Source organism: Microtus oregoni, unplaced genomic scaffold (genome assembly GCF_018167655.1).
Source record: "Microtus oregoni isolate MIOR12 unplaced genomic scaffold, Mior012 000043F_ref0000047, whole genome shotgun sequence".
NCBI classification, from domain to species: domain Eukaryota; kingdom Metazoa; phylum Chordata; class Mammalia; order Rodentia; family Cricetidae; genus Microtus; species Microtus oregoni.
The window spans coordinates 12216040-12235314 of record NW_024543210.1 but is presented as its reverse complement, the minus strand read 5'-3'; the positions used below and the strand labels follow the sequence as shown (position 1 = coordinate 12235314).

At 37.9% G+C, this 19275-nt stretch overlaps 1 protein-coding gene and 1 non-coding gene across 3 annotated transcripts in view; both read right to left on the bottom strand.

Moving 5' to 3' along the window:
• Rps6ka5 (ribosomal protein S6 kinase A5) overlaps window positions 1-19275 on the bottom strand; it is a 189507-nt gene that overhangs the window by 74325 nt on the left and 95907 nt on the right. For both annotated transcript variants that reach the window (XM_041633200.1, XM_041633202.1), the window contains one exon: window positions 12724-12942. In XM_041633200.1, the coding sequence (XP_041489134.1) occupies window positions 12724-12942 (219 nt within the window). The remainder of the gene's footprint in view (window positions 1-12723; window positions 12943-19275) is intronic.
• LOC121434510 lies at window positions 7719-7822 on the bottom strand. Its single transcript, XR_005972446.1, has one exon. It is a non-coding gene; the product is annotated as a U6 spliceosomal RNA (small nuclear RNA).

Genomic DNA, 19275 nt, shown 5'->3' with positions numbered 1-19275 from the left:
GGAGGAGGAGACAGGAGTGATATGGCTGGGTGGAGAGAGGAAGATAAGGCAGGATAAGACATAAACTCAGAGCATTCAGTCTGAGAATTCATGGAGATAGGATCTTGCCTGCTTTGGTCTGAGGATTTTGTTGAGTTAAGAACTACTGGCTGGCTGCTCTCCTTCTCTGATCTTTCAGCTTTTACCCCCTAATATCTGACTCTGATTTTTATTAATAAGACCAACCTCTTGGATTGTGTTTAGAGGGAGATACTTTATTTTTAGAAAGAAAGGATGAATGTAGTAGTAAAAATATATACGTCTTTGATATCATATAATAAAAAATATTAGCTGCAACTTTTATCAATTGTAATCCAAATCCCTTTTTAAAAATCCATTTTTAAAATTTTTTCCTATATATGTATCCACAGCATGCATGTGAGGTGAGAGACAACTCCTGGGTCCGGATACTATATTGTCTCTAACACTCACACAGGACCATGTTTTCTCGAGCATTTGGTCACTCCACTCTAGCTAGCTTCACCAAGTTTGGCAAAGCTATTCCACAGTTTAACTATAATTACAATTGGGCTGGTGGGCTTCAGAACTTAAGAACAGTAATAGGGAACATGGTGTTTTTCTAATTCAGTGAGCTGACTATCAAGGATGTACTGAAACTGAGGTTCTGGGGTCATTACACCTCTTTGTTCATCAGGAGAAAAAATGGCTCAGGTAAAATTAGAGCAAATCCACCAGGCAGCAAACCAATAAACCATATAGAAAAGGGCGTTGGTGATATTTCTATACTAGGTTGAATTGTGTGGTTTTAATTCTCTCAAAGGAGAGCACTGACCTGAGTACAATGTTAAATATCTGTACTTCAGCACTCAGTAGGTAGAGGCAGAAGCAGCTTGAGGTCAAGACCAGACTATATAACTTACTCAAGGTAAGTTTGAGGTATAAAGATATAAAGCCTCATCTCATAACAATAAGAAAAAGAAAGAACATCAGAACCAGGTACTGCAAGCAAATGCTGAGCCAGAGCCACACCACTGGCTTCAAAATAGTCAGTGATATCATGAGTAGTCAAATCCTCACTGACATCAGAGGCTGAGGTTCTCGGCACTTTAGCTCAAGAAAGCCTACCTCGACTCTGGGTAGAGTCCTGCATTTCCTGAGCTGGTATTATTCAATTTCCCACTGAAGAGGCAGTACCAAGCCTGAACTGAGGAGTGCATCTGAGTGAAACTGCTGCTAGAAATACACATGTCCATCTGCCGGGTGGATGCTTACCCAAGCCAGGTCATCTGCCCTGAGTAACTTCCCAATAGATTATGGATCCATCTGATTTTTAGAAATTTCTTCATAAGTCTCTATTGGCTTCTGGCACAAGCTGCAAGCCTGAGTTGTTTATTTTTTGTTTCGTCTGTTTTGTTTAAGCCAAAGCTGGTTTTAGTTTCTTATTAAATGAACACTGTCAGGAATAGCATGTGACTTCTTAGTTTTTATTCACAATTCTTCAGCTTTTACCTCTATGATTATCAATTTATACTATAATCAATAACAAAATAAAATCACAACATGGAATGAGTAGCACTGTCAGTACATACTCTTGGCTACTGATGCCTGCACAAAAGTAGCAACTTACTTCCTAATCCGGGATAGCACTTTTGAAAGGAACTCAGTCAGTCTGGTGTCTAGCTCTGGTGTGTAGTCTCAGTCTAGGCTAGCCTAAACACAACTCACTGCTTCTGAGGCTAGCCTAAGAATAGCAACTACAGACACTGAACACTTATTTTGTACTAGTTCTATTCAGAAAGGAAAAAATCTGATCTGTATGATACTATAAAGTAGGTACTATTAAAATAATACTATAGTATTAGATAAAATATAGTGGTTGTCAGAGATAAGGAAACTTGGAAGTTAAACTGCCCCGAGTCATACATCTGATTAGGTAAAGAATAAGGGTGATGAGGCCGAGCAGCAGGACCCCTCTAGACACACTGTTTTATATGCTTCCTGGGCGAATTTCCTTTCCACCTTCTCTGCTCTGCTATTTCTTCCCTTCTCAGAATGTTGGCCTGGCTAATTACTGTCAGAAAAACCACCTGAAGATCAACTATTCTATCTTCTAATATCTAAATAATTTAGTTCATGTAATCCTACATATCTTGGTCATATAACTTCACTATATTATATGCTTGTCCCAGTTAAATTTTTGAGACTTATCTGAAGTCAAAGATCCCTAGAGCAGGCATTCTATGGGGATTATATGCAGGATTTAAAAAAAGAGCTATAGTAAATACTGAGTTTAAATCTTTTCTATGAAGTCTTGGCTGACCTGGTACTTGCTATGTGGCTCAGGGTACCCGTGAATTCCTAACAGTCACCCTAAGTCAGCTTCCCAAGTGCTAAGACTACAGGTATGTGGGCCACCATTCTCAGTTTAAATCTTTTTTTTCTTTCTAATGCTGTATGAAACTACAATATTCAGTGGCAGACTTTTAGCTTGGATAATTCAAGGGCAGCAACTTGTGTCTTACAACAGTGAAAACAGAGCTGTGTGTTCTTGGAGAAAAAAACAAATAGGACTTGACTTTGCCTGCAAGAATATTTGCAGCCTTGCAAACCTCTTTAACTCTTCCTGAAACTATCATTTTAATCCACCTGCCTGTTCAAACAGAGGTGAAATGGGTAACAGAAAGGTGCTACATTCTCAGTTCTTACCAGAGATTAGAATCTCATATTGTTTAAAAGCAAGTACAATCAAATGTTCAGTTGTGAGAAATATTGTGTAATCCATCAAAATAATATATCATATCTATAATATATACATCTTTCTTGTTATGCTACTGTGACTTCGGGACAAAGTCAGACAGCAGGAAGCTACAAACATGAGAAACATGGTTTTAGAAAATTTGCACCCTATTTACAGGTCTACAGTATGAGGCCTGAGGGGTACTCTCAAACTGTTCCTGTCTTTAGAAGGCTGAGAAAACAATCCATTACTCCATCATAAATAAGAAACTATTAAAGTTTCTCCTAGGATATAATGCCTCAATTATGACCTTATAAAAACAAAATGAATCAAGCAACCAAAAACAAAAGTTCAGATTTCTACAACTTCAAACTTACCAAAACTGTGTAACAGTAACAAGAATCCCATGAACCAACTATGAAAACCCAGCACACATTTTGTTCATTTGCTGTGGAACTCTCTTCTCTGCTCTTACACGTGTGCACATCTTTCCTGAACCAGCTGAAAACACTGTTCTCTACTTCTAAAACTTCCCAGAGGCATTCTCTCACATAACCACATGATAAAAATACCATTACCATATCTGGACTTCCTTACTGTGTCATTTGCCTAATGTTCTTTGTGGTGACTTTATTCCACTCTAAAATCCAGTTCAAGAACACACTGCACTAGAGCTTATGTAACATATATATGGAAGCTTCTGCCTTTGTTTTCTTGTCCCTGACTGTTTAAGAGGAAACATCCTTTGGTGTGGGCCAGTCCTCAATGTGTGATGTTCTGCCATGATCAGACAAAAGTATAAATACCTAGAACAAATATTAGCAGATGATGTTATCTTCCTAGGCCACATGGGAGGATGGATTCGTTTTCCCAACTAATTTTGATCATGTCATTAATTTAGAATCATCAAAGTACTGATTTCCAGGTTTCTCCACTATAAAGTTACTATGTTTTCCCTTGTAATCAACTGGCAAACTATGAAGAAATGAGCTGAGATTATGCAAAACTATACTGCTTCTCACTAAACTATCACCCACTCTCTTTAGTGTGGAGTGTTGATTTTATAACTCCCTCTCTCCTTCTCTTTGTCAGATTATTCCACAAGGGAGAGCTTTGCTTCTGCCCCCATTACACTCTTCTTTATACCACAACAAGATGTTCTTGTTCCATTTTGTACTTTTCTCGACTTTATTTTGATACAGCTACATTGACGATCATTATCTGTCAGGGATGGCACTAAGCATTTTTCAGACATCATTTCATTTAAGTCAAACAACTCCAGGAAAAGTGGGACAGCAGAGGGCTGGGGAAATCAAGTATTGCATCTGGCACACTCAGCTAGGAAATGCTGAAATAGTTTTCAAAGAGAGAAATGTTTAAGCAGGAAATGTATGTTTATAGAGGAGCCAGTGAATAGTTTAGCTCAATTACAGCACAGGTAGCAAAGCAGAACAGAGGAGACTGAGTGGAAGAGGAGAAAGGCTGGACAGATTAGCTGAAAGCCTGACTAAAGAGTTGAGTATGTCATAGTTAATCTTGATTGTCAATTTGATTGGACTGAGAGATGCCTAGATTACACTAAAGCATACCTCTAGGTAAGTCTATGCAGGCATTTCCAAAGTGCACTAGATCATGAGAAATCTAATTATTAATAGTCCAATAATTCACTGATGAATTCAAAGTCTGAAAAAAACTATGGGAAGGCGGTACAAGGTGGAGCCTGGTTAGATGAAATGTATTGCTGTGGTCATGTCTTTGACAGGTGTATCTTGGCTGTGGCCCCTTCTTGTTACTGTTCTCTGCTTCCTGGATACTAAAAGTGAAGAGTACTTTTCTACCACGCCCTTCCACCATGATGTTAAGCCTCACTACAGGCCGAGATGCAATGAAGTTAGAAATAACAGACTGAAAAAAAAAAAAAGAAATAACAGACTGGATGTAGGAGCTGAAACAAAACTGTCCTCCTTATAAACCTAGTTGTCACAGACAAAAACCAAAATCTAATTAATATGTATAACACCCATTTCAAGTAAAGTAAAAGCAATGGAGTGACCCAAACATGACAATATGACAAAAAAACTTATTAAGGAATAAATAAGAATGGTAAACTGGGAAAGATAAAGGAAAGTAACAGGTCGTTTTTCACAGTCAGCTATTAAAATAAAGCTGCCTCTTCTGATACATGAACGTAACAAAGGAGCTGAGCACACAGATGCCACATTATTTCTTCAGATGCCAGCCAGTTAGCTCAAGACACCTTTCTCTATTACAACAATGATACACCAATTCTTTCATGGCTGCTGGCAAAGACTTATGAACTAATATATAAAAATATCCAGCATGGTGCCCAGTGGCAAGTAAATAGTAAAACATCTAGAAGTGAGTATAAAAATATTTGTTATGCCGGCGGTGGTGGTGAATGTCTTTAATCCTAGTACTAGTAGTACTCAGGAGGCAGAGGCAGGCAGATCTCTATGAGTTTGAGGCAGCCTGGTCTACATACTGACTTCCAGAACAGCTAGGGCTGTTACACAGAGAAACCCTGTCTTGAAAAACAAAAACAAAACAAAACAAAAACAACCAACAAAAATATTTGTCACAAGCTGGGCGGTGGTGGTGCATGCCTTTAATCCCAGCACTCGCGAGGCAGAGGCAAGTGGATCTCTGTGAGTTCGAGGCCAGCCTGGTCTACAAGAGCTAGTTCCAGGACAGGCTCCAAAGATACAGAGAAACCCTGTCTCGAAAAAACAAAAACCAAACAAACAAAAATATTAGTCACATTCCTATCAAACCTTTTTCTCCTTTGTGATTCTGGTAAAACAAATCTAAGATTTTCTGGCCTACAGAAAACCTACAATTATATTGACATTCTCATTATTGTAATAGTTAAGAGTAAGAGAATATTGACAAAAATGTCTTCAAGATATATTTTATCCAGTTGGGCAGGTATTATTCAGTAGGTCAGAATCTGAAAAATGGATTGCTGAGTCACAATATATTTACATATTGAATTTGGTAAATACTATCAGTTTTAATTAAAAAAAAGCACAAGCTAGGGTTGATATGATGGTCAGTGGCTAAGAGCACAGCTGCCAAGTTCAGAGTCTAGTTCCCACTTCAGGCATCACGATGTTATCAACTACCTAAAACTCCAGCTCCCAAGGGTCTGAACTCCTCATCTGCACTTTCTGGGTACTGCATCCACATGCACAAATCCACACATACATCGACATAATTAAAAATAAAACCACTTTTTCTTAAAGGTAGAAGCCATTTATATTCAACATCAATGTGTTCTATAAAAGTTGTAATTCCTGCTATTATCAGTATCTTAATTTCTTTTCCTATTGCCATGATAAAAATACTTTGGCAAAATCAACTTTAAGAGGACAGGATTTATTCTGGTTCATAGTTCAACGGTACAGTCTATAGTGGGGAAGTCAAGGTGTGGGAACTTGAAGTACCTGGTTACATGCTGCTGCTCAGCTCACTTTCTACATTTGTGCAGTTTAGGAGTCTGTCCATTAAATGGTGCTACCCACAGTGGGTGTGTCTTCCCATATCAGTATAATCAATATAATTCCCCACAGGCATGTCTGGAGGCCCATCTTCCAAGAGATTCTATCAAGCAGACAATTAACACTAACCATCCCAATCTATATCCTTACTCACAGTCAATCTATGAGGCAGTTCCCAGATACAAATAATCTTAAATAAAGGAGAGTGAAGAAAATTTGAGTTTGTAGCAACTAGATCTGATTTATTTCCAGTGAAGTCAGATAAGCCATTACAGACAGAAAGAAGATGATGAAGCTTTAGGTAGAAGAGATTCTGTGAAGGTTCATAGAAGAGAAATTATCAAGAGTCTTAGCCAAAGATAAACAATCAATCTGGCACGATTGTTGTAATATTGGCCTGAATGTTTTGGGGGAAACACACCATGACCTTCTGGTTGGATTTAAGACCTGCTCCACAGAATGAAGTCTTGACTAGTACTATAAATCCAGCCATGAACCCATGGTATGGATACCACAGGTCCAAGGGAGAACCTACTATTACTATTTTGCTAAGTAAACATTGTACCAAACTGCCTTCTAAATACTTATCTTCGCACTCTTGTTTTTATAGTGGACACAGTTAAAATATTAGGATTCACATTTAGTTCAAGTGCAGAGAAAGTGACTATGGAGTGCTCAGTTGTTGAAAGGACAAGTACGCATACATACAAACATACCCCCAAGATGAAGGGAACATAATAGAAGGGCAAAAAAAGCCATATTGGGGAAGTCTGATGCAAAACCATGTCTTCTGAACATGACAGACCTATGTACTCATGGGTTCACTTTAGCTACAGCTACCTGTACAAGATTAGGATCATCAAAACTTCATCACACATATGGGTAAGAGCTTATGAGGCCACACCCCTCCCCAAGGGATTACTGAGTTAATGGTGGCTGGGAAAATGAGCACCACTCTCTTTGGTCATATAAAGTTGCCTAGTAAATGACCTTCCAACCAGGCTCACGCAGAAGCCCCATTTAAATTCATTGCATCACATACATTAAAAGACACAAAAGTAGGAAGGAGGCTTATTGGGAAAAAGAAAGGTTTCAGTGAAAGAAGCTGGGGAGAATAAGGAAGGTAATATGCGGAGGTGAGAATAATTAAAATTCATTATATACAAGTATGAAAACTGTCAAATTAAAAAACCTTAAAACAAATAAGTAACCATAGTCTACAGGGTAATTCTGAAGAACAGCAAACATAAATCAAACTTTTCAAGTGTGTATTAAACAGATAACAGTCACTGCAAACAAAGTTACTTGCTATAAATAAAAAACATAGTATTTTTTTAGGTTAAAATGACACAATCAAAATTTTGTCTTTGAAGCATAAACTATTTATTAATTTGGTACATTTCAAAACAAAAAGGTCAAATTCAGTTGTATCTGTAACAATTTTTTCTCCTAGCACTCTTTTTAAAAATATGGAATACTTGAAGAATTTGCCTATCATTGTTGCGCAGAGGCCATGCTAATCTCAGTAGCGTTCCAATTTTAGTGTATGTGCTGCCAAATCGAGCACTCTCCTGGCACTCTTAGTATTTCTAGCAAGCCCTTGTATTTGAGCAAAGAGGCTAACTCCCTCGTTGAAAGGGAAAAGGCATGTTCCTTTTGGGGGGAGCACACTTACAGGCTTTCATAACCTTTGTACACACCACTTAATGTTGAACCCAGAAATCTCCCCACCGTTCTCTAATTCATTTGCTCTTATTAGCCAGTGGAGAAATGCAATGGGGTTTAAAGTTCTGCTGAGAACTACAGAATTGCCTCACTGCATCTTCCTACTGAGGATGCAGGGGAAGAACCACAGGTGGAGCCAGAGAGCTGCTTCAGAGATGTCCTGTTCTCAGCTTCCACAAGCCTACTTGACAGCTGACACCAACAACCTCCTGCTTTCAAGGAAAGACTATTCTGCTTTCACTCTCCAGTCACACACACTACCCTTCCTGTTTCAAGTTTCGTGTGTCCCCTCATACAATGTCTTCTTACAGTTCATCAGTCACCACAGAAAGCGTTCTCAGTCTTGAGAATTAGTTGTATTAACTTAAAAGGAGGAACGTCTGGCAGCAGTTCCTGTCTGTTCTGTGACATTAGTGACTACAATGTACAATGAACCATTGTTACCATCATCAATCATCAACACCTTTGCAATTTCTGAGATGAAACTAAAACTCAAAAGTGAACTCTAATGTCTTAAACATCCAACTCCTATTGAAAAGATAACACACGAGGAAAGAACTGCCTACAAGACTGATGTAGCATTTATTAAGAATGTTCCTCGGCATCACCCTTGTAAATACACTTGTAATTTGCTTCTTTAATGTATGATGAGTCCTGATGATTAATCTGACTGATTATTAAAGCCAAAGATCAGCTGACTTTTCAGACACTACTAAAAGAGAAACTGTTTTGTTCAGATTATTTCCCACATAAAATTCCAACTTCTGTTGAAATAATGAGTTCTAAAAAAGAAAAGAATAGATGAAGATGTTTTTATATTTCTTGTATCAACATAGGTAGAGAAAAAGTTATAAAGGAGTAAGCTGTCCATGTTGTAAGATTTGTAAAAGCTGCAAGAAATACAAAGGGGAAAACTCCACCGTGTGTGTGTGTGTGTGTGTGTGTGTGGTTGTGTGTGTGATACAGTTAAGATAAACGAGCTAAAGAGCCATTAATGTTATAGAGTAACATTTTAAACACAAATGTGATTTAATGGGGTTAGAGAGATGACTCAGTCAGTAACTGCCTTGCTATTATGGGAAGACTTGAGTTTAATCCCCAGAACTCACATAAAAAGCCAGATATGGAGGCACATACCTGTAATCCTAGAGCTGGGGAGACCAAGACAAAAGAATCCCCACGGGGCCTTTTGAATCCCTAGTCTTGCCTAATTGATGAAATAGATCCAGGTTCAGTGAAAGACCCTGTCTCAAAATATAAGGTGGAGATAGATTGTGGACAGTACCTAATGTCAACAACCTCTGGCTTCCACATGTGTGTGCAAGTATGTACACGTACACACACACACACACTTTCAAGAGCAAGGGCTATCAAATAATAACTCAGAGGGCAAATCTAGTTCACTACCAATCCTATAAGTAAAATTTTTATTGGAACTGTACTATGCCTATTTGTTTACTACAATCTATGGTCAAAGATACCGAAAATCCTGCAAAGCTTAAAATAGTTACCATCTGGCCCTTTACTGGTCAGAAAAAGTACTGCCTACTGATTTAGAGAATGGCAGATAGAATATAAACAAATGAGAGATAATTATAATTAAAGCTTATTGTGGGAAGCAATCATACACACTCAATTCTGTTAGAAATGCTAGTCTATTTCATAACTAAATACAAACGTCACAGATAGCATCTGGTAAGATACTATCATTATAATGATCTTATTTGGAGAAGCCTGTGCCAACCAAGCAAATTTTATCCCCTTGGAGTAAGCCATGTCAAGCACTCTGCAGTGAGCCATGATTTGATGTTAGCCTAGATTTGAATCTCTAAAACATCCTGAAAAACATCAGGGATGGCTATAAATCTCCTTGAGTTAAATGTTCAGGAAAAGAAGAGAGACAGAAAAGTCACAGACACCAACATGTCTTAGGGCAGGCTGAGAAGGAACAAGGCAGTAAGATCTCAAGGTATAAAATTACTGTAAAAAAGTAGAGTCCTTCAGCTATAAGATACAGCAGGTGCTGTTTACGATAGCAATGATGGCAAGTTCAATATTAATCCAAGACACACAAGTAGAAAGAAAATGTTTAACCACTCTTGAAGATCTTAGATGCAGATTCCTACAGGCAAGGACAGTCCATCTTCTTGAACAGGACTAACCAGTGTCACAAAAATGTCAGTGTGCTCAAAGTTAATTTTTTAATTTAAAGAAATGACAATAAAACCCACTAACAAGACTTTCTTCGCCTAGAACAAAACAATTTTACTATAAAGCTCATGTTGAAAATGACAGGAAATAGCCTTCCATAAAGTTCTAAATATCAGCAATAAAAAGCAAGGGTTATTGGAGAACTGACATTACTGAATACTAGAATGCATTGTACTGCTAAAGGAATTCCAGTATGGTGCTCTGGCATTATTCAATAAGCCAAACAGGAGAGAAGGTTAAGAAACATATCCAAACACATATGAGACAGTCATGGATGAAAAAGGTTGCAGCACAAGTCAGGGAAAAGAATGAGCTTTTCTCTTAGTAATGTAGAAAAACTGAGTGGCCATCTAAAAAAGCTAGACCCTTACTTCTTGTCCTACTCAAACAAAAACTCTACTTGGATCAAAGTTCTCCACACAAAAACAAGAACCATGTAAATACTAAAGAAAAAAGAAACCAGTAAATTCCTTTATATACTTAAGAGAACAGAAAGTCTTTCAATTATGACTCAAAATTGAGGGCCATAAGAATAATTTTAAAAATAAATTCTACTATATATAAAATTTGTTTGATAAAAGTATTGTAAACAAAGTTAAAAAATGAAAAATGTGGAAATACTTATCACAAATGGATAATCTTTCTAAGAGATCCTAGAAACAGAAAAAATGAGCAAAGAGTACAAATAAGCAATTCTCAGAACTATACAAACTGAGAACATGTCATGTGGCTCTTCAAGAATATAAAAAGATGCCAGCCTCAGGAGGGAAAATTTTAAAACGTTTATCCTACAATGACACACTCCTCCTCATTTAAAAGATGTACAAAAATCCAGAAATTTGGTGATGCACTCTGTAAAGAAATACACACAAGCATGCAATGGAAGAACATCTGACACAATCACAGATGGTTAAAATATAGATTCTGCTCAAATGATTTTTCTATGAAACTTGAAAACAATCTATGTATAAGTTCAATCCTGAAAGAGCAACATAAGACAAAACTACAGACAACAACTTGAGAATCCAGTCATAAGGAACTGCAAGAACACAATGCAGACATTTAAAAGACCAAGGAAAATCTTTATGAATTGATATGAAGCTGACGTAACTTTTTTGTTATATTAATGATGTTTCAGTATGCTAATCATATAGTTTCAAAATAACACACAGAACAACTTACTTTTAAGGGGAAAATATCACATTATAATGAAGCACTCATATAGTTATCTACTAATCCAATTCCAGCACTCTGAATTAGTAACAACCAGACAACAGATTTCTCTTAATGCTTTACAATATAAACATTCCTACTATATAGTCCAGCCCCAAATGTCTAACTTCAATCTATTTAGCCTTTCTATCTAACTTCATAAACACTGAAATTCAGTAGAAGTGAAAATAATCTAAAAGACATAGGCAAGGACGCTTTTCTGGACTGGACAAGCCCTTTGTAATTTGTCATGTCTGAACACAGACTTGTTTGTCAGATGACCACACACTCTTTGCAGTATACAAATCTAGGCTGAGCATGTGTTGGCAGAAGACTACCCGAGTTCCTAGATGAGCTCTGCATTCATTCCACTCTCAGCAACATTCATATGCTACTCTCAGGCTGCCAGTACGAAGAAGCTGTCTTGTACTAAAGGTTGGGAAGCCACATTGGAGAGAAACAAGTTGGCCTACTGAACAATGGCACCAATTGTCAGATACGAAACTCTACCATGGATCTTCTGAACAGGCTAGCTCTTCTACTACATACCATGTAAATGAGAACAGCCTAAAACAACAGAGAAATGTCCTTCCCAGCTACCCAAAATCTTAGGAAAATATGTCATTGTTTAGCTACTCTATTCTAGGTGGTTTGTTGGACAGCTATAGATAAATTAAACAACTGAATATTGAGTAAAATGAAAACATATTAGTTAGGAAATGTATTATTCACTGTTCTATTTCTGTGAGGAAACATCATAACCAAGGCAACTTTTACAAAAGAAGAATTTAATTGGGGGCTTGCATACAGTTTTATAAGTTTAGTTCATCATCATCATCAAGGCAGGGAGTATGGAAAGCATATAGGCAGGCACTGGAGCAGTAACTGAGAGTGCTACATCCTGATCCAAAGAGAGAGAGAGAGAAAGACAGAGAAAGAGACAGAGAGACACACACACAGAGAAACAGAGAGACAAGACATAGAGACTGATAGAGAATGGCCTAACTATTGGCTTCCATAGCTATCTCCTACGTTAGCCCAAACCTACATACTCTTGAAAACTAAAGTACAAATCGGAGCCCACTTGGCCATCAAGTTCCTTGCATTTTCTTGGATGCACATCGAATAATAGTGGAGTATGGAATAGAGGTATACAAATTTCTCTACGCCAGGGGTCTCACTTCCAAAGCAAGATGTTAACAGAAATGCCACCACAAAGAGATGAATGAGAGACAAAACAATTTCTTTTAAGTCCATACTATGTTGCCTCAAGACCTAAAGAAAAATGTTCTCATAGAAAGTATGACAATGGACACTTACCTAAGATGAGATGAAGTTTAGTCTCTGTCTGGAAAGCATAGTGCAATGTCACCAAAAATGGTGACTGTCTAATGTGCTCCAGAACTTGCCGTTCTGTCCTTGTGTGCTCTGTAGTTTTAGCCTTTTGAACTATTGTTGCCTTTTTCAAAACTTTCATGGCATACAGCTTTCCAGCATCATGACCGCTTATTTTGCGAACTAGAAATACTTTCCCATAAGCTGAAAAAGAAAAGAAAAAAAATTTCCATAAGCTGGAAAAAAAGAATTAAAATGCTACATTGGCAGAGTGGTAATTTATAAAAATAAAATTAATGTACCCAGCCAACACACACACAAACACTCTTTCAAGGGAAAAGCATGCTCAGTGCTATTTCAAATAGCTCTTTGATAATTTCTTCAGCCTTTTACCAAAGATATTTCTAGGTCTAACTCCCAGTATTTACATATTTAGCCACTGCTGATGAAGTTCTGCTTTGACTCTAAATGTTATTCTCTTCTCAATATTTTTAGGTCTGAGAAACTAACTGTTACTATGGTCAGCTAACCACAGTCTAATTCAGGAACAAGTAGGACATTTTCAACATCAGATAATACCTTGAAGTATATAGTTGCTACTGGATTTCACTCTTCATTTTCTTCCTTCCTTCCTTTTTGATTTATTTGTTTATTTTTAAGACAGGCTCTCAGTACGTGCCCCAGCCTGGCCTTGACCTTATGTCCTTCTATCTCAGTTTCCTAATGTCTGGGATTCCAGATGATTATCATTATTTCCAGTCTCCAAGAGTTGTTTTTCTTTTCCTTTTCCATCTTCATGTGTATGCTTGTTTGCATGTATGTGAACATGCTTGTTCACATGCATATGGAGGTCAGAAATTGATGTCAGGAATCATCTTTGATTGCTCTTCCACCTTAATCATTTAGGTAGTCTCTCAATAAAATTCAGAATTCACCAATACCACTAGTTTTGCTAGCCAGTTTGCTCTTGGAATCCTCTGTCCACCTTTCAATCTTGCTGGAATTACAGGCAGGTCACAAAGCCAAGCAGGCATTTATATGGGTTCTGGAGCTCCAAACTCTGGCCCTCACACTTGTGTTAGAAGCACTTTAACCACACTGAGCCATCTCTCCAGTGCTCCAACGCAGCTCTTAGTAAGAATCTAATACGCACAAATAAATTAAGTACTTCAAGCATTCCACTACATTTATTCTTTTAGAACCAAAGCAACATAAACAGACATTGTATAAAACAAAAGAGATCTTTACAATGAACAAACATTAAAATAAATAGAATATAGACGGAAACCCCTTAAATCTCTAGACCATAATAATTTACGGCTCCCTGGGTCATTCTCATCATGTTTCATAAGTGAAGTTTGTAGGAGGCACAATCCTGTATGTGATGCTGCTCCAAGTTGAAGAATTAGAGCTTTGTGGGAAGAACAGCTTCCCTGAATTTATTTCCCGAAGGAGGATAGGGGGATGGAAGGAAGAGGGGGCAGGAAAAGAGGAGGTGGAGAAGAGGAGGAGGGAGAAAGAAGGAAAGGAGGAAAAAGGGGAGAGAGAGGGCTGTGAAATTCAAATGAGTCTTGGAATGGTAATGCTCAAATCTATTTCGGAATTAAATGCTTTACTCAGATCACTATGAGTTGGGCTCAGTTTTGATCCAGGTCACAGCTACTATTACCTTGCTCACAGCTCCCTATATTTAACCCAGAATTCGATTATCAGTCATCTACTAAAGTAAGAAAGCTTTACGGAAAAAGCTCTCCACTCTGTGATTCAGTTCTGTTCTTTAAGAACTAGATCAGTACCGACACTTGATATGCCACAGACCAATGCTAGATTAGACTAATCCTGAGGGAACTATTCCAACACTTGAGATGGAATAGCCCATGCCAGGCTCTCAGCTAAATACACCCTCTACATATGGATTCACTTTTCACTTAATCCTCACCAGTGAAGTGGGTACTTTCAGTAGTTCTATTTCAGAGATAAGGAAATGATTTCAGAGAAACTAAGGAACTGACCAGAAGACTTGATCTAGAGAAAAGATAAATAAATGAACAAGTGTGTGCTTCAAGCGAGCCCTGTACCCATCTACTGCCTGACTGGCAAAGTAGTCCTCCCTCCTCAGGAACATGGATCATGGGTCCCAGAAAAAAGGGCTCTACTCTATGGCTTCTCCCTTGCTCCCTCACTCCCTTTCCCTTTCTGAGAAGTTCCCAACATAATTATGACATTTTCAAGGGGGGGGGGGGGGGAAGCAGTGGCAGCACCGTCCTGATTCAAATGTAAGTAGTGACTCCCAGGATCACTCCACCTATAAATAAATAAAAAAAACAATTCCTCCTGAATGCTAGAAACCTGATTTTCTAGATTATAATAAGCCAATGGTATAGTGTTTAACATACCTTGGAAGACAGAAAAGCTTCGAAAAAAGTTTGTGTTATATTTAAGTATGTGTGATAATTACAGGTTGAGCTCTCAGAAAGGCTGAAGTGAATCAAGAAAGAAAATTACAACTTTCAGGAGCTAACAAATCAACCTAAAGAATGAAACTGGAACAGCATATTTTGTACAGCAGCAATGAAACCAAGATAGAAACCATTCTAATGATACGTACTTTATCTTCCAACAGAGGAAGCCACTACACAAACTGGGGAGGAAGTAAAGTCCTATTCAGCCAGTCTTGGTGTTTCCATGCTCCTTACAATATACACAGTACCTACCCCAACTTACAGTCTTCCAGATGCCAAGCTCTAGAATGCTATGGTCCTAGAAGTTATGAAATCTACCTAGTATATGAAATGTAAGGATCATTTCTGTATCACCACAACACTGGAAAGAGCTTCTTCCAAGCACACTGTAATCGTCTGTGACAAAAGAGTATGGATCCTGTGACAGGTACATTGTATAAGCAACTAAAATCAGGTACTTTAGACAAATTAACTTTTTCATTTCTTAAAACACCTCCATAAGAGGGGCTGGATGGTCATCTCAAATGACAGAAGAGGAAACTCAATACAGAAAAATTGCTCACTCAGTTATGATCACATTTACCCACTTGGCTCAACTTCTAGGTGCACACTCTTAGCTCTGCTTCTGCTGATCTCCTTAAATGAGTGATCATACAGGAAATAAATAAGAAACCAGCTGTTAAACAGAAGCCACAATACAAGTAAGGCAATCTAACAGTGCAATGAACCCAGTGTAATTACTGCTGAGAAAAAAATTTGCAAGGCAGCCCACTATTTCATTAATGATCAGCTCTAAACGTAGAAAATGTTCTTCATGTTGAGTAGAAACAGCTTTGTTCTAAATATTATTTGCTGAACCTTCTATACCATGTGTGTGTGTGTGTGTGTGTGTGTGTGTGTGTGTTTCTGTCTTGCCTGACCGCAGCTGTTCAGTCCCAAAGAAACAGACAGAGGCAGTGTATAAATTATAAACTGTTAGGCCTAATAGCTCAATAGCTCAATCTTACAACTTAAATTAACCCATAATTCGTATCTATGTTTAGTATGTAGCTTGGCACCTTTGCTTCCTCTGAGTATGGCTGGTCACTGACTCTTCCCAGAATTCTCTTAGTCTGGTTACCCACCTATACTTCCTGCCTGACTACTGGCCAATCAGAATTTTATTAAATCTATGTGAGTGACAAATCTTTACAGTGTACAAGAGCATTACTCTGCAGCATTTCCCCTTTTCTCTTTTCAAAACAAGCTCTCTGAATCTAATCAAAAATTTTTAACTTTTCTTTTCTGACCATTTTCCATAACAACTTGTAACCAACACTCTAAACAAAGACAAACATCCATAATCCAGTTTTTTGGGTATGTGAGCATAGTTTTCTAGGCTACGTCCTGCTGACCAGGGGCACTGATAATCTTATGGGGACCCCAAAAAAATTTAGGATTATGGTCAAGTCCTGACTGGAGTAATCTGTGAGGCCGGGTCATCTGAGCCAGCAGTCTTGAGGCTATTCTGGATGCAGAACTCAGCAGAAACTACGACAGAGGTGCTCTGAAACATTGAATCATCTGGGCCATCCATTCCCACTAAAGATTTTTCAGGAGGGGGTCTTTCTTAATCAAACCTTATTTATTTTAACCCAGAATAAATCCACAGCCTCTCATTTGCTGTGGAATCAAAAGTAAAACCTATTCTCCAAAGTAACATATCTTTTGACTTAAATTTTGAAGTCAAGGAATTTTCAAACTATATAGGTTGGATTAATCCAGCAGCATTTATAATCAAATGTCCTTTAGCTGCTGTTACTCCTTTCTCAGCAGTCAAACAATTCCAAAACACATTAACATATAATATCCAGAATCTCTGTGTATTTTCCATATTTATGTGGCTTTTATTTCTTATTCTATTTCTTTTTTTTAAGACTTTTTCTATCCTTTTTCTTTTCTCTCTCAAGCCTATGCATATTTTTAAGCACACTGTAAACTGTTTAGAGGTTTTTCTTTGTCTTTTTTTTTTTAAGTCTGAATCTATACGGTCTCTCTCTCTCTCTCTCTTCCTCTCTCTCTCTCTCTCTCTTCCTCTCTCTCTCTCTCTCTCTCTCTCTCTCCCTATGTAACCACATGAGTGTTTAATCTGCTAAGCAGCATGGGCTAGGACTAAAGTGGCAGCTTTGGCAGCTGGCTCTGCCCATTCCTTGGCTTCCTGAGAGTCTAGCTTCATGGCAGAAGTATTGGTGGGAACCACATTTATTGCTACAACTCTGTGGAGTTTCTAGGTTCCTGCCACCACAAAGAAGCATGCTGCTGACTGCTCATAAACACCATTTAAGTGTTTGGTGGCAGAGCCTCTTAAAACAGCCACCATGTGGTTTTCGCTGCTAATACTGAGTCAGGAAACCTTTCTTAAAGGAGCTGCACCTACTTCCCACCAGCAAACAGCTGGAGTAAAGATAGTTACCAAGAAGTTGTACTTGATTTTATTCCTGTCTCTATAGAATCCTTTTTATTTTTAAAGCTTCCTCAGGCATTATATGTAAGTTCTTGCCAAATGTGTAGGTTCCATTTGCAAAGGGAATTTTCTGTCTCACCTGGTCCCACAGCCATTCAGTCCCAAAGAAACACACAAAGGTTTATGTTAATTATAAACTCTTTGGCCTATTGCTCAGGCTTATTATTAACTAGCTCTTACAACTTAAATTAACCCATAATTCTTATCTATGTTTAGCCACATGGTTTAGTACTTTTTAATCAGTAAAGCATTCTCACCTTGCTTTCTCTTTGTTTGGCTGGTGACTGACTCCCTGCCTTTCCTCTTCCCAGAATTCTCTTAGTCTGGTTGTCCCGCCTATACTTCCTGCCTTGCTACTGGCCAATCAGCGTTTTATTAAACTAACATGAGTGACAAATCTGTAGAGTGTACAAGAGTATTATTCCAAAGCATATAAAAAAGAATGTTACTCTTTTTTAAGATAGCTTTTCAAAATATTTGAAAGCAAAGCATTCAATCTCCTTACTCTTTAAGCCAAACTTAAAGTAATATGATCTTGAAACCTTACCATTAGAAGTGTTCACTGATGTGTTCTGTTCTTTGTAAATACTGTTTCATTGATCCCTTTCCTGTATCTTTTTTTCAGAGCTGTCTCTTATGAAGACAAGCACAAACTAGCAAAATATGACAATGTATACTGGTCAAATAACATGAAATCATCATCATCGCCACATGTATTTGCTACTTTCCTTGCTGTTGCGAAAAAAAAAAAGCCCAACAAAAGCAACTCCAGTAGGCGCTCACTGTGGCTGGCTCACAAACTGAGTGCACAGTTCCTCGTGATGGTGAAGATATGACAACAAGAGCATGAGGTAGCTGGGACTGGAGCTTATGGAATGGCAACATCACATCTTATAACCCACATTTTAGTTTGAACAAAAATAACAAATGACTTTTCTATTATTGAGATAAAATATCACGGTCAAAACAATTATAAAAGAGTTTATTTGGCTTAGAGTTCCAAAGGGCTGAGTCTGCCATGGTGGGAAAATATGACAGCAGCAAAAAGAGGGCATGAGTTCTGCAGTTTAAGCAGAAGCTGAAGGCTCACTTCATGAACTGTAAACAAGAGGCAGAGTGAACTAGAAATGGTACAGTTCTTAAACTCTCAAAGCCTTCCACCAGTGACACACTTCTTCCAGCAAAGCACACCTATTAAACCTACTCAAATAGTATCACCAACTAGGGACCACATATTTAAATGCCTGAGACTATGGGAAAATTTTATCACTCAAATCACACACCAAGAAAGAAAACACATTCAAAATGTATTTGAAGCATTGGGAAATTTTAAATTTTTGATTATATTACAATTTAATTTATAAAATTTGAATATATTAAAATGTTCAAGTAGGGTCTGGTGAATTGTCTCAGCAGGTAAGAGCATTTGCTGCACAAGCATGAGGACCTGAATTCAAATCCCCAGAACCTATGGCCAGGTACTGTGAGAAGAAGAAACAGAAGAACCACCAGAGACTGGTGTCTTCTGTAATGCAGGTTCACTGAAAGGCCTTATCTCCAAGGAATAAAGCA